At 43.6% G+C, this 13,883-nt stretch overlaps 2 protein-coding genes across 3 annotated transcripts in view; one reads left to right on the forward strand and one right to left on the reverse strand.

Moving 5' to 3' along the window:
* The window catches only part of ttc39c (tetratricopeptide repeat domain 39C), a 197,899-nt gene that overhangs the window by 36,845 nt on the left and 147,171 nt on the right, over nucleotides 1-13,883 (forward strand). Inside the window, exon 2 of one of the 2 annotated variants that reach the window (XM_068031091.1) lies at nucleotides 1,692-1,740. The exons of the other annotated variant lie outside the window; for it this stretch is intronic. Coding sequence (XP_067887192.1) covers nucleotides 1,692-1,740 — 49 coding nt within the window. The remainder of the gene's footprint in view (nucleotides 1-1,691; nucleotides 1,741-13,883) is intronic. 2 annotated transcript variants of the gene reach the window in all.
* Nucleotides 3,933-13,596, reverse strand: LOC137370339 (RNA-binding protein 25-like). The gene is given in 6 exon segments (XM_068032706.1): nucleotides 3,933-3,974; nucleotides 6,431-6,556; nucleotides 6,678-7,109; nucleotides 7,112-7,830; nucleotides 9,102-9,203; nucleotides 13,494-13,596. Coding segments are annotated over 6 exon segments (1,524 nt in total).

Consider the following 13,883-nt stretch of genomic DNA (forward strand, 5'->3'; position numbering starts at 1 on the left):
CAGGAAAAAATAGGCATGGATTTGGGAGGCAACTTCAAGAACTTTGGAGAGGAAAGGGAGATTTGAGGTAGCTTGCAAGGACGAAGGACAGAGGGGTTGTGGGTGCTGATATTTTATTCAAATTTGTACAAAATAAGGGAACGTGTCAATAGTTTTCTTTCATACAGCAATCATATAATGTGGAAACATCTATTTTGCAAAAATCTTATCAAGATATTTTAAATTCTCGCTGTGTTCATATAGCATATAGCATGAAGCATGATGCACATGTACCTTTGTACTATGTCCTCTTGGCCTCTGGTAAAATAGTCCGCAGTACCGGTATACATTCTGCCCTATCACACTTGAGAATACTGGCAGTGAAAACTTTTATCTGTCAATAAGGGAGTACCCTCAATTGCGGATAAGGAAACGCCTAGGTGATTGAGAGCTGCAAAATTTTGGTCCACCCAACAGAGGAAATAATTCCTCTGTGTACCCCACTGAATCCTTTTATTATTTTAACGATCTTGATTGGATCTCTCCAAATCCATCTAAATTCAAGGTAAAACCAACCAGGTTTATGCAAATTGTCCTCATAATTTCACCCTTTAAGCCCTCATCATTCTGGTGAATCTGCATTGTACCTCTTCAGCATATCTTTCCTGAGTTTGGTGCCCGAGAATGAAGGTAGTATTCCAGATGTGGTCTGACCAAAACTCCACTGGAGATAGTGAGCATCAATCTTGCTACCTCTCGCATGTCAAACGGGTCACTCTACCACTTGAGTTAATTCCCTGGACGGCAAGGTATGATGCAGATATGCAACTTTATTTACCCAGAAAAGGAAACTAAATGTGAATAATTAAAGCTACAAGGTGAAGTGCTGTCTTCACAAAACTTGGTCGTAGGATTATTTTGATGGGTAATTTGGATGCTGGAGGATAGTAGGATTGCAGAAAATCAGTTGCTCTCCCGTTGTATATTGAGTTAGTTTAGTTTAGTTTAGAGATACAGCACTGAAACAGGCTCTTCGGCCCACCGAGTCTGTGCCGACCATCAACCACCCATTTATACTAATCCTACCGCATCCCCACCTGTCCCTATATTTCCCTATCACCTACCTATACTAGGGGCAATTTATAATGGCCAATTTACCTACCAACCTGCAAGTCTTTTGGCTTGTGGGAGGAAACCGGAGCACCCGGAGGAAACCCACGCAGACACAGGGAGAACTTGCAAACTCCACACAGGCAGTACCCAGAATTGAACCCAGGTCGCTGGAGCTGTGAGGCTGCAGTGCTAACCACTGCACCACTGATCAGCCAGGATCTCAATAATGGCAGAACAGGCTCGAGGGGCTAAATGGCCTACTCCTGTTCCAATGTAAGACCTGAACTCTAACCAAGATGGGCATGTCAGTTCCAAACTGTGAGGCTATTGTGCAAAGCTGACATTTAGAATTAAATGGTTAATTACGTGGCAGGTGAAAGATTGTACAGTGTTTGGTTGTGTAATTGAGTTTGTCATAAGTGTGATTTTAGGCTTTTGTAATAGTCTTAATAAGTGGCCTTGTTCTGATACGAATATTGAAATTTGGGAGAGGAACATTATCACATGTTTTGTGTCTCATTTGCTATATTACAAAGTATGAGTGGAATATAGTACTGTTGTAGTTTTTATTTGTATATAATTGTCATTATTCTTTATAGGAACAACAGTCCTCTGATGAGCTTTGGAGCAAGTTTTGTTAGTTTCTTGGTGAGTAACCGTACAAATAATATGCATATGTATTTTGTAAATCACAAATTTACAAATCTAGTAATTAATGAATAGACCTTCCTTTGCAAGCTTGTTAATAAAATGGTCTCGAATGCACGCAATTCTATATCAGATATTGCATAATGATATAAGAGAATTCGAATCTGACACCAAATATAGTTGCAACTACAACGTTGATTGTGTTTGACCATGTTGATACACCATGAGTGGAATTTTATGCTCTCCCCTATGGCGGGTTTGAAGACGGGGAAAGCACAAAATCGGGTGGGATGATGGTGGGGGGGGCCTCACCTCTGCTAAAATTTAGTCCGGGTTTTTTTTATTCATTCGTGGGCTGTGGTCGTCGCTGGCTAGGACAGCATTTATTGCCTATCCCTAATTGCCTTTGAGAAGTGGTGGTGAACTGCCTTCTTGAACCACTGCAGTCCATGTGAAGTAGGTATACCCACAGTGCTGTTAGGGGGTTCCAGGATTTTGACCCAGCAGCAGTGAAAGAACAGCAATATAGTTCCAAGTCAGGATGGTGTGTGACTTGGAGGGGAACTTACAGGTGATGGTATTAACATACATTTGCTGCCCTTGTCCTTCTAGTTGGTAGAGGTCGCGGGTTTGGAAGGTGCTGTCCAAGGAGCCTTGGTGCGTTGCTGCAGTGCATCTTGTAGATGGTACACACTGCTGCCACTGTGCGTCGGTGGTGGAGGGAGTGAATGTTTGTAGATGGGGTGCCAATCAATCGGGCTGCTTTGTCCTGGATGGTGTCGAGCTTCTTGAGTGTTGTTGGAGCTCCACCCATCCAGGCAAGTGGAGAGAATTCCATCACACTCCTGACTTGTGCCTTGTAGATGGTGGACAGGCTTTGGAGAGTCAGGAGATGACTTACTCGCCGCAGGATTCCTAGCCTCTAACCTGCTCTTGTAGCATAATATTTATATGGCTTCTCCAGTTCAGTTTCTGGTCAATGGTAGCCCCTAGGATGTTGATAGTGGGGGATTCAGCGATGGTAATGCCATTGAATGTCATGGGGAGATGGTTAGATTCTTTTTTGCTGGAGATGGTCGTTGCCTGGCACTTGAGTGACGCGAATGTTACTTGCCACTGATCAGCCTAAGTCTGGATATTGTCCAGGTCTTGCTGCATTTCTGCACGGACTGCTTCAGTATCTGAGGAGTCACGAATGGTGCTGAACATTGTGCAATCATCAGCGAACATCCCCACTTCTGACCTTATGATTGAAGGAAGGTCATTGATGAAGCAGCTGAAGATGGTTCAGCCTAGGACACTACCCTGAGGAACTCCTGCAGTGGTGTTCTGGCACTGAGATGATTGACCTCCAACAACCACGACCATCTTCCTTTGCGCTAGGTATGACTCCAACCAACGGAGTGTTTTCCCCTGATTCCCATTGACTCCAGTTTTGCTGAGTCTCCTTGATGCCATACTCAGTCAAATGCTGCCTTGATGTCAAGAGCAGTCACTCTCACCTCACCTCTTGAGTTCAGCTCTTTTGTCCATGTTTAGAACAAGGCTGTAATCAGGTCAGGAGCTGAGTGGCCCTAGCGGAACCCAAATTGAGCTTCACGAGTCGGTTATAAGCAAGTGCTGCTTGACAGCACTGTCGATGACACCTTCCATCACTTTGTTGATGATTGGGAGTGGATTGATGGGGTGGTAATTGCCCAGGTTGGATTTGTCCTGCTTTTTGTGTACAGGACATACCTGGGTAAATTTCCATATTGCCAGGTAGGTGCCAGTGTTGTAGCTGTACTGGAACAGCTTGACTAGGGCACGGCTAGTTCTGGAGCGCAAGTTTTCAGTACTATTGCCGGAATGTTGTCAGGACCCATAGCCTTTGTAGTATCCACTGCCTTCAGCTGCTTCTTGATATCACATGGAGTGAATCGTTTTGGCTGAAAACTAGCATCTGTGATGCTGGGGACCTGGAGGAGGCCGAGAAGGGACTAAAAGATGGGCTCAAAACGCCGGCACAGACGCGATGGGCCGATTGTCCTTCTGTGCTGTAAGATTCTCTGATGATGGTGCTTAGCTGAACTGGTAGTCATATTTCCAACCTATTATTATGTTATGCATTAAAACCTAAAATTCTTCTTTGCTGACCAATTCCTGCTTTTAAAAAAACATTTGGATTGAACTAATTATTTAAACAATCAATTTTACAGCAAATGGAAAAAAATAATTTCTTTAGCTTCTTTAGTCTGTACAGAAATAGGAATTCGTAAAAGTGCGAAAGTTGAACTGGAGGGTTCAGATGATGCACTGCAGCTTGTTGAGACTCATGTTCACAGTTAATGATGTTCAGAAACACTCAATTAAATTACAAAGAACAAAACAGTACAGCACAGGAACAGGCCATTCGGCCCTCCAAGCCTGCGCTGATCTTGATGCCTGCCTAAACTAAACCTTTTGCACTTCCGGGGACCGTATCCCTCTATTCCCATCCTATTCATGTATTTGTCAAGATGCCTCTTAAACGTCGCTATCGTACCTGCTTCCACCACCTCCCCCGGCAGCAAGTTCCAGGCACTCACCACCCTCTGTGTAAAGAACTTGCCTCGCACATCCCCTCTAAACTTTGCCCCTCTCATCTTAAACCTATGTCCCCTAGTAACTGACTCTTCCACCCTGGGAAAAAGCTTCTGACTATCCACTCTGTCCATGCCGTTCATAACTTTGTAAACCTCTATCATGTCGCCCCTCCACCTCCGTCGTTCCAGTGAAAACATTCCGAGTTTATCCAACCTCTCTTCCAGACCAGGCAACATCCTGGTAAACCTCTTCTGTACCCTCTCCAAAGCCTCCATGTCCTTCTGGTAGTGTGGCGATCAGAATTGCACGCAATATTCTAAGTGTGGCCTAACTAAGGTTCTGTACAACTGCAGCATGACTTGCCAATTTTTATACTCTATGCCCCGACCGATGAAGGCAAGCATGCCGTATGCCTTCTTGACTAACTCATCCACCTGGTTTGCCATTTTCAGTGACCTGTGGACCTGTACGCCCAGATCTCTCTGCCTGTCAATACTCCGAAGGGTTCTGCCTTGTTGTATGTGATAGAGTAAATAAGGACAAACTGTTGTAACCAATGGATACAGATTTAAGATAATTAGTCATTTGGTAGTAAGTTGTCGAAGCTTTTTGTCTTGCACTCATCGGAACAATCTGCAAGAATACCAATGTAAGGGAAAACAACAACTTTACACTGTATGAGAAGAGAGTGCTGATTGGTTGACAAGTGAACTCTGATTGGTAGAGGTGTTGCCATGGAGAATGCACCCGTTTATGGTGACTGAAAGTTAACTGCCAAAGCTTTGTTTGAAATTTAAACCAGGCAGCTTGACTCTGGTCAAGTCATTGCCCTGAGGATTTAACTGTCACTTATTTTGTTTAGCTGAAACAGGCACAATGTTTGTACATGTTCTTTCTGTCTGCAAAGAACAGGGCCTTGTGTGTTAGTATATGTAGCTTCCAGTAGGCACAAAAGTGCCACACTGCGAGCCCTGCTGACAAATTAATTGGCAAAAGAAGAGGGAAAATGAGTTTTTTTTTACATAGAGTTGTTGTGATCTGGAATGCACTGCCTGAAAGGGCAGTGGTAGCAGATTCAATAGTAACTTTGAAAAGGGAATTGGATATATGAAAAATTTGCAGGAGAGGGTGGGGGGGAGTTGGACTAATTGGATAGCTTTTCCATGAGACGGTCCTGCTGCTGTCCATTTAAGTGTTTGATTGGCACTAAATTCGGTGGGCCTTCCGGAAAAGCAGCAACGTGGGGATCTGAGTTTAATCCAGTGTCAAGAAAACCCTATATGCAAATGAGAAATATTAATTTCATTTGTTGGGAACTTACTGTAGACTTTTAATGGGAAAAAAATCCTACAGTAATTTTTTAAAAACTAACAGTCAAGTTGGCAGCTGCAATTTACATCTGAAATACCAGGATATTAAACTGGAGACTGGAGACAAAGTCTAACAAGAAGCCCAGTTAGGACAATGGCTTGCTCTAAGTGATTGAATTCCCTGAAATGGCTTCATTAGCAGGCAGTCAAGGCAATCCTCTCACGTTAATTTTGAAAGAGCCAACCGTCTCTAATTGTGAATTAGCATCCTGAGGCATGTGGAACCTTGCATTTCATTAGAAGGTTCCATAAAACTTCATTAAAAAGAAAGGGGATTGAGAGGGCTATGTAACCATCTGTCCATTTCTGAAGAAACGAGAAGCTTTGTTACAGAGACAGAAGACGAGCAGTAACTGAGTGTGCAGCGGCAGAAAGCTGCATGCTTATCTTTCTCTCTCTCCCCAGAAAACATCAAGTTTGAAAACTGTTAGTGAGTGGGGGGGACCCTCCAAGCCTACAGACTGCTATAGACAGGAACCAGAGGAAGAGTGCCAACTATAATTCGCCTTCAGAAATACCCGGAGTAAAACAAGCCAGCCAAAGTTCACATTGACCAACCAAGAACATCAAGTGTACAACTCTAGCCGGACAATCAGCCAACCTTAAACTGTGTATTTAACTTCTACTTATTCTGGACTTTAATCCAACCACCAGATGTATTTTTCCCTCTGTAATCTATTTGTGTGTGTGTGTGACTGTGTAGCATGTTTTAGTAATTTTTAAAATCGTGTTAGTGTTAAGTATAATAAACTTACCTCTTTCTTGGTTAAACTCAATAAAACCTGTCCGATTGGTTCTTTCAGGATGCAGTAAAGGATAAAGGTAAAACACTCACAGAGGTGGTAAGCACAGCCATTGGTTAAAAAGAATAAGCCCTGTTGCTGTCAAATAAAAGGGGCAAGAAGGGAGCCTGAGCCCCCTCCTCAGCGATGTAACACCAGTATCACCCTCATTAGCGGGACATTCAAAGCCATCGTGGAGCATTCATTAGTGGAGATGTACCTCCAAGGGGTAAACACTGACACAATACAACCTGAGAGATTTGGGTTTTAGACTTTGGACCTCATTAAAGAAAAAGTTATTGAGAGAATCATGTGACAGTCTCCCCAGTCTGTGTAAAACTTGGAGTTTTGTTACACCCAGCAGACAAGCTTCGAGAGCTAAGACCCCGGTGGTCTCGGTCTCTCTGTCTCTGTCTCTGTCTCTGTCTCTGTCTCTGTCTCTGTCTCTGTCTCTGTCTCTGTCTCTCTCTCTCTCTCTCTCTCTCTCTCTCTCTCTCTCTGTCTCTCTCGGTCTCTCTCTGTCTCTCTCTCTGTCTCTCTCTCTGTCTCTCTCTCTGTCTCTCTCTCTGTCTCTCTCTCTGTCTCTCTCTCTGTCTCTCTCTCTGTCTCTCTCTCTGTCTCTCTCTCTGTCTCTCTCTCTGTCTCTCTCTCTGTCTCTCTCTCTGTCTCTCTCTCTGTCTCTGTCTCTGTCTCTCTGTCTCTGTCTCTCTGTCTCTCTGTCTCTCTGTCTCTCTGTCTCTCTGTCTCTCTCTCTCTCTGTCTCTCTCTCTCTCTGTCTCTCTGTCTCTCTGTCTCTCTCTCTCTCTCTCTCTCTCTGTCTCTCTCTCTCTCTCTCTCTCTCTCTGTCTCTCTCTGTCTCTCTCTCTCTCTCTGTCTCTCTCTCTCTCTCTGTCTCTGTCTCTGTCTCTCTCTGTCTCTGTCTCTGTCTCTCTCTGTCTCTGTCTCTGTCTCTCTCTGTCTCTGTCTCTCTCTCTCTCTCTCTCTCTCTCTCTCTCTGTCTCTCTCTCTGTCTCTCTCTCTGTCTCTCTCTCTGTCTCTCTCTCTGTCTCTCTCTCTGTCTCTCTCTCTGTCTCTCTCTCTGTCTCTCTCTCTGTCTCTCTCTCTGTCTCTCTCTCTGTCTCTCTCTCTGTCTCTGTCTCTCTCTGTCTCTGTCTCTCTCTGTCTCTCTCTGTCTCTCTCTGTCTCTGTCTCTGTCTCTGTCTCTCTCTCTCTCTGTCTCTCTCTGTGTCTCTCTGTGTCTCTCTGTGTCTCTCTGTGTCTCTCTGTGTCTCTCTGTGTCTCTCTGTCTCTCTCTGTCTCTCTCTGTCTCTCTCTGTCTCTCTCTGTCTCTCTCTGTCTCTCTCTGTGTCTCTCTGTGTCTCTGTCTCCGAATTCTTTCCAACCCTATCTTCACTACGGACAGAGACCCTGGGGAAGAAGGTCACCTACATCGCCGTCTCCAAGGAAAATCTGAACCAGATGTGCCAGCTGCAAAATGCACTTTTATCAGCCAGAGATTGCAGGGTCACAACTTCAGCCAGGAGACAACAGAATTGCGAGACCCCACAGACTCTATATTATTTTTATTTGTTCTGGACTCTAATCCAACCCAAACTATTTCTAATCACTGGAAACTATTTGTGTGTGTGTGTGTGAGAGAGAGAGAGAGAAATTTGGGATGTAGTTTTATTATTTTACTAAGGTCGTGTTTAGATTTTTAAGTACAATAAACTAACCTCTTGTTTAAACTCAAGATAACCTGTCCGATTGGTTCTTTTATGATCACAGCACACAAAGAGTTAAACACTCACTGAGTTGGTCAGCACATCCATTGTTTGAAAGATGTAAACCCTGTTGTGGTCAAACAAGGAGAGGGACAAGAGGGGAGCCTTGTGACTCCTCCTCACCTGCTTGCAGCAGGGGTAAATGGTGCAAAAGATCATGGAACTTTAAAAATAAATTGTGTTCAGTGCGACTCAAGCTTCTGTGATCTTTTGCGCTGGTTTTAAAAGCTTTGCACGAGAAGCTGGTCCTACCCTCGGTGAATTCAAGTTATTTTCAGTATTTCAAAATCTGATTACTCGCAGTTGATGAATTGATACTGTTATTTAAAAGGCTTATTGCTTTGATAAACCTATTTTAACTGTATTAATCAAGCTATAGCAAGTGATCACTTTTAAATATATCGAGGAATTTTTTTAAAGCAAAATTTTTACAAGTATTGTTTTAAAGCACTATCTGTGTTACGATCCTGTTGGGGACCGTTTAACTTTTAAAAAGAGAAAGTCGAATTCCCAGTTGTTACTGAAAGAATTACGCCACAAGATTATGTTTTAAACAAAATACTTTACTGTAGAAAAATTAAAGCAAAACAATACTTTGCAATTTGAAAACACGTATTTAAAAGTTAAAATCTTAACAGAGCATGAAGACAAATACATCAAACTCTAAATCTCAACAGAACATTCCTGTTTGACTGTTATTTCCACCCCAAGAGTTTCCCTATATGTTACAGGATCTTGGCGGTTTTTCAACTTCTCCTGGGACCAATCCAAATTATACCACACAGCTCTTAGGAATTCACTTGGATTTCCTTAATTTCTCTGCTATCTTCTGATGTATGAGATCAGTTCCCGAATCTGGACTTCCCAGCTTGAGCACGGACCTGCCTCAAAACAGAAATATCTCTGGTTCCTGATGGCCTCTTTGCTTCGGAGTGCAACTGACTTCCAGAAGCCAGCTGCTTTCTCAAAAGTCAACTGCTTGTCTGTCAGCAAACACAGGTCAGAACACTAACAGGCATCCCTTACATCATCTATGTCCAAAACAAGGTGGTGCATGTAGGTTGTCCCAGATAGCAATTTAAGCTAATTACCTCCAACTCCCAAAACATCTCTTTGATTTCTGATATCCACATAAATAATATTGCTTACAATGACAGAGCAATTTTTTCTGAACTTTCTGGTTCCAACAGCCCAACTAAACGAGTCTGCCTCGCTTTATGGTCCTCAGCTCTCTAACACTGTCTCTAGAAGCAGTCATAGAGTCGTACAGCACAGAAACAGGCCCTTCGGCCCCCCGCGTCCAGGCCGACCATAATGCCTATCTATACTAATCCCACCTGCCTGCATTAATTCCATATCCCTCTATGCCTTGCTCATTCAAGTACCTGTCCAGATGCCTCTTAAATGTTGCTACTGTTCCTGCCTCCACCACCTCCTCAGGCAGCTCATTCCAGATACCCACTATTCTTTGTGTGAAAAATTTACCCCTTTGATCCCCTTTAAACCTCCTCCCTCTCACCTTAAATCTATGCCCTCTAGTTTTAGTCACCCCTACCATGGGAAACAGACTCTGGCTATCTACCCTATCTATGCCTCTCATAATTTTATATACCTCTATCATGTCCCCTCTCAGCCTCCTTCGCTCCAGGGAAAACGGACCCAGCCTATCCAATCTCTCTCTTCATAACTCAAGCCCTCTAAACCAGGCAACATTCTTGTGAATCTTTTCTGCACCCTCTCTAGCTTAATCACATCTTTCCTGTAGTGCGGCAACCAGAACTGCACACAGTACTCCAAATGCAGCCTAACCAATGTTATGTGCAACTGTAACATGACGTCCCAACTCTTGTACTCAATGTCTCGGCCGATGAAGGCAAGCATGCCATATGCCGCCTTCACCACCCTGTCTACCTGTGTTGCCACTTTCAGGGAACTATGTACTTGCACCCCAAGGTCTCTCTGCTCAGCAACACTCCCCAGGACCCTGCCACTCACTGTATATGTCCTTCCCTGGTTTAACTTCCCAAAATGCATCACTTCACACTTGTCTGCGTTAAATTCCATTTGCCAATCCCTTGTCCACTTTCCCAGTTGATCTATATCCTGTTGTAACCTTAGACAACCACCTTCACTGTCTACTATACCACCAATTTTGGTGTCATTTACAAATTTACTAATCATGCCCCTTACATTCACATGCAAGTCATTAATATATATGACAAACAACAGAGAGCCCAGCACTGATCCCTGCGGCACACCACTGGTCACCGGCCTCCAATCTGAAAAACAACCCTCCACTACCACCCTCTGCCTCCTATCACCAAGCCAGTTCCGTATCCAATTTGCTAGCTCACCCTGGTTCCCATGTGTTCGAACCTTCTGGACCAGCCTACCATGTGGGACCTTGTCAAAGGCCTTGCTAAAGTCCATGTAGACAACGTCCATCGCCCTGCCCTTGTCAATCCTCTTGGTCACCTCGAAAAACTCAATCAAATTCGTGAGACATGATTTCCCACGCACAAAGCCATGCTGACTATCCCTAATCAGACCATGCCTTTCCAGATGCATATACATCCTATCTCTCAGAATCCCTTCCAATAGCTTTCCCACCACTGATGCAAGGCTCACCGGCCTGTAGTTCCCTGGCTTATCCCTACTGCCCTTCTTAAATAAAGGCACATTAGCTATCCTCCAGTCTTCCGGTACCTCACCAGTGGCTAACGATGATACAAAAATCTCTGCCAGGGCCCCAGCAATCTCCTCCCTTGCTTCCCTTAGCATCCTAGGATACACCTGGTCAGGCCCTGGGGATTTATCCATCTTAATGTGCTTCAAAACCTCCAACACCTCCTCCTTTGTAATGTTGATATGCTCCAGGATATCGGTGTTCCCTCCCTTGAACTCATTAGCTTCCATGACCACCTCTATGGTAAATGTGGATGAGAAATATTCATTTAAGACCTCGCCCATTTCCCGTGGCTCCACACATAGATTGCCACACTGATCCTTAAGGGAACCTACACTCTCCCTAGCTACCCTTTTACTCTTAATATGCTTATGGAATCTTTTAGGATTCTCCTTTATCTTGTCTGCCAGGGAAATCTCATGGCCCCTTTTCGCCCTCCTAATTTCCTCAAGTGTAGTCCTACATCCCCTATACTCCTCGAGGGACTCGCTCGATCCCAGCTGCCTATACCTGACATATGCCTCCTTCTTTGTCCTGACCAGACCCTCAATATCTCTCGTCAACCAAGGTTCCCTAAACTTGCCAGCCTTTCCTTTCCATCTAACAGTAACATGCCGACCCTGAACTCTTCCGATCTCACTTTTAAAAGCCTCCCACTTGTCAGCCTCTCCCATTCAACTTTTGAGAGTTCCTGTCTGATGCCATCGAAATTAGCCTTCCCCCAATTTAGGACTTCAACCTGAGGACCAGTCGTATCCTTTTCCATAACTATCTTGATGCTAACAGAGTTATGGTCACTGGTCCCAAAGTGCTCCCCCACTGACACATCAACCACCTGCCCATCCTCATTTCCTAAGAGGAGGTAGAGTGTAGCCCCTTCTGTCGTAGGGCCATCCACATACTGCTTCAGAAAACTATCCTGGACACACTTAACAAATTCTTTCCCATCTGATCTCTTAGTACTAAGGCAGTCTCAGTCAATATTAGGGAAGTTAAAATCACTTACTATTACAACCCTATAATTCCTACACCTATCTGTGATTTCCCTACATATATGCTCCTCCAATTCCCTCTGACTATTGGGGGGCCTATAGTATAATCTCATCAAAGTGATCACCCCTTTCTTATTTCTAAGTTCTACCCATATGGCCTTGCTGAACATTCCCCCTAGGATATCCTCTCTAAGTACTGCTGTGATGTCCTCCCTAATCAATAGTGCAACTCCCCCTCCTCTCTTACCTCCACCTCTGTCACGACGGAAGGATCGGTACCCCGAAACATTGAGCTGCCAGTCCTGCCCATCCTCAACCACGTTTCCGTAATAGCTATAATATCACAATCCCATGTACCGATCCATGCTCTGAGATCATCTGCCTTACCTGTAAGGCTTCTTGCATTAAAGTAAATGCAGTTTAACCTACCAGACCTTCCACGCTCCCTGTCCTGCCCCTGCCCGGCCTGCCTACTGGACTTGCTTTAACCTCTACATTTGCCTCAACTATCTCATCTGAGAGGCAACTACTTTGGGTCCCACCCCCCTGCAAGACTAGTTTAAACCCTCCAGGAGAGATTTTTGAACTTTAAATTTTCTCTTTGTTCTGGGAAATCATAGGAATAATTTAAACTACTGATTGAGATAGCTGCAGACACTGTCTCCCTCAAAAAGTTCAGAGGTTCCCATTGTTTAGGGTCTTCACACTTCCCATTATGACCTTCCTAAATAAACATGGGCTATCCTTTGATTTGTAACCATCCTAGGTTTGTTTGCCAGCTTCTCAAACCAGGTGTTTTCATTTGTCTTGCATTAAAAAATATCAATTCCCAAATTAAATTACCTCTAGAAAATTAATACAAGCCATGAACCTGATTGTGCTGGTTCATGGCAGATTTTGCTTTCAGTGCTATGCAAATGAGTTTGAGTGGAAATTTGGTTGTCGGGGCAGGGGGAAGTAGAGGGGAAAAGACATTTTTCAGAACGCCCCTGCCCAGCTGTACTATCCAATAAACTTTGACCAATTGATCACTTTTGTGCATGGGCTTTACAGTCCCATTTTTGAATTCAGTCTATGTAAAACGATTGACTGCATTGATTTTATAACCACCTTGACTCAATGAAACCATTATCTCCCACATGTAAAGGCTGTCTGGTTTTGAGTGGTGCATTTTGTCACTTGACTTGGTTCTCATTGCATATTGCTTTATGGCTGTAGTGGGTGATGTATTTTATGATTTTATTTGGCAAAAAGACATGATTTTACAATACAGAAAATTGATGTAATGAAGCCTCAATATTTCATGCTGTGCAATTGGTCAAATAGCCATTGTGAGGTTTACTACTTAATGCAATGAAAATATCGCATGTGGCCTTCTCAATTGAGCAATCCTGTTGATTAAGCTGAAATGACCCAAAACACATTAAACACGGTTTCAGATTTGAACTGCTGAAATAAGGACAAAATTAATATCAGTGCTACAAGTTAAAGTAGTCATTTTTATATTGAACTTGTATAAACTTGCACGGTGGGAATTTAGCTACCTATCAACAACTAGCTAAGATTAAGATCTTATTGCTTGGAATAACACTCACAGTGAAGTGAAGGAATAGTGGAAAAGCCCGGGTGTCTTGAGTTGTACGTAGTCTGCTTAATTTCATAGAGTGATATAGCACAGAAGGAGGTCAATCGGCCCATTGTGCCTGGATGCCTTTGAAAGAGCTATCCAGTTAGTCCCACTCTTCTACTCTTTCCCCAGAGCCCTGCAACTTTTATTCATCATTCTTTTAGAAACGCTTTCTTTAAAATCTGCTAACCGTTTTATAGTGCATAGAAAAGAGGGAGAAGCAACCAATAAAGCAAAATTCCATTATATATTAATGCAGCTTTTCAATAGCTTGCTGAGCCAATGGCATAAAACCATGCAGAGTGGAAGGTAGCAAGTTTTCATTCCTTGCAAAGTTGCCTTGGGTCAGCTGGGTTTC

The sequence above is a fragment of the Heterodontus francisci genome, chromosome 5 (genome assembly GCF_036365525.1).
Source record: "Heterodontus francisci isolate sHetFra1 chromosome 5, sHetFra1.hap1, whole genome shotgun sequence".
In the NCBI taxonomy this organism is placed as follows: domain Eukaryota; kingdom Metazoa; phylum Chordata; class Chondrichthyes; order Heterodontiformes; family Heterodontidae; genus Heterodontus; species Heterodontus francisci.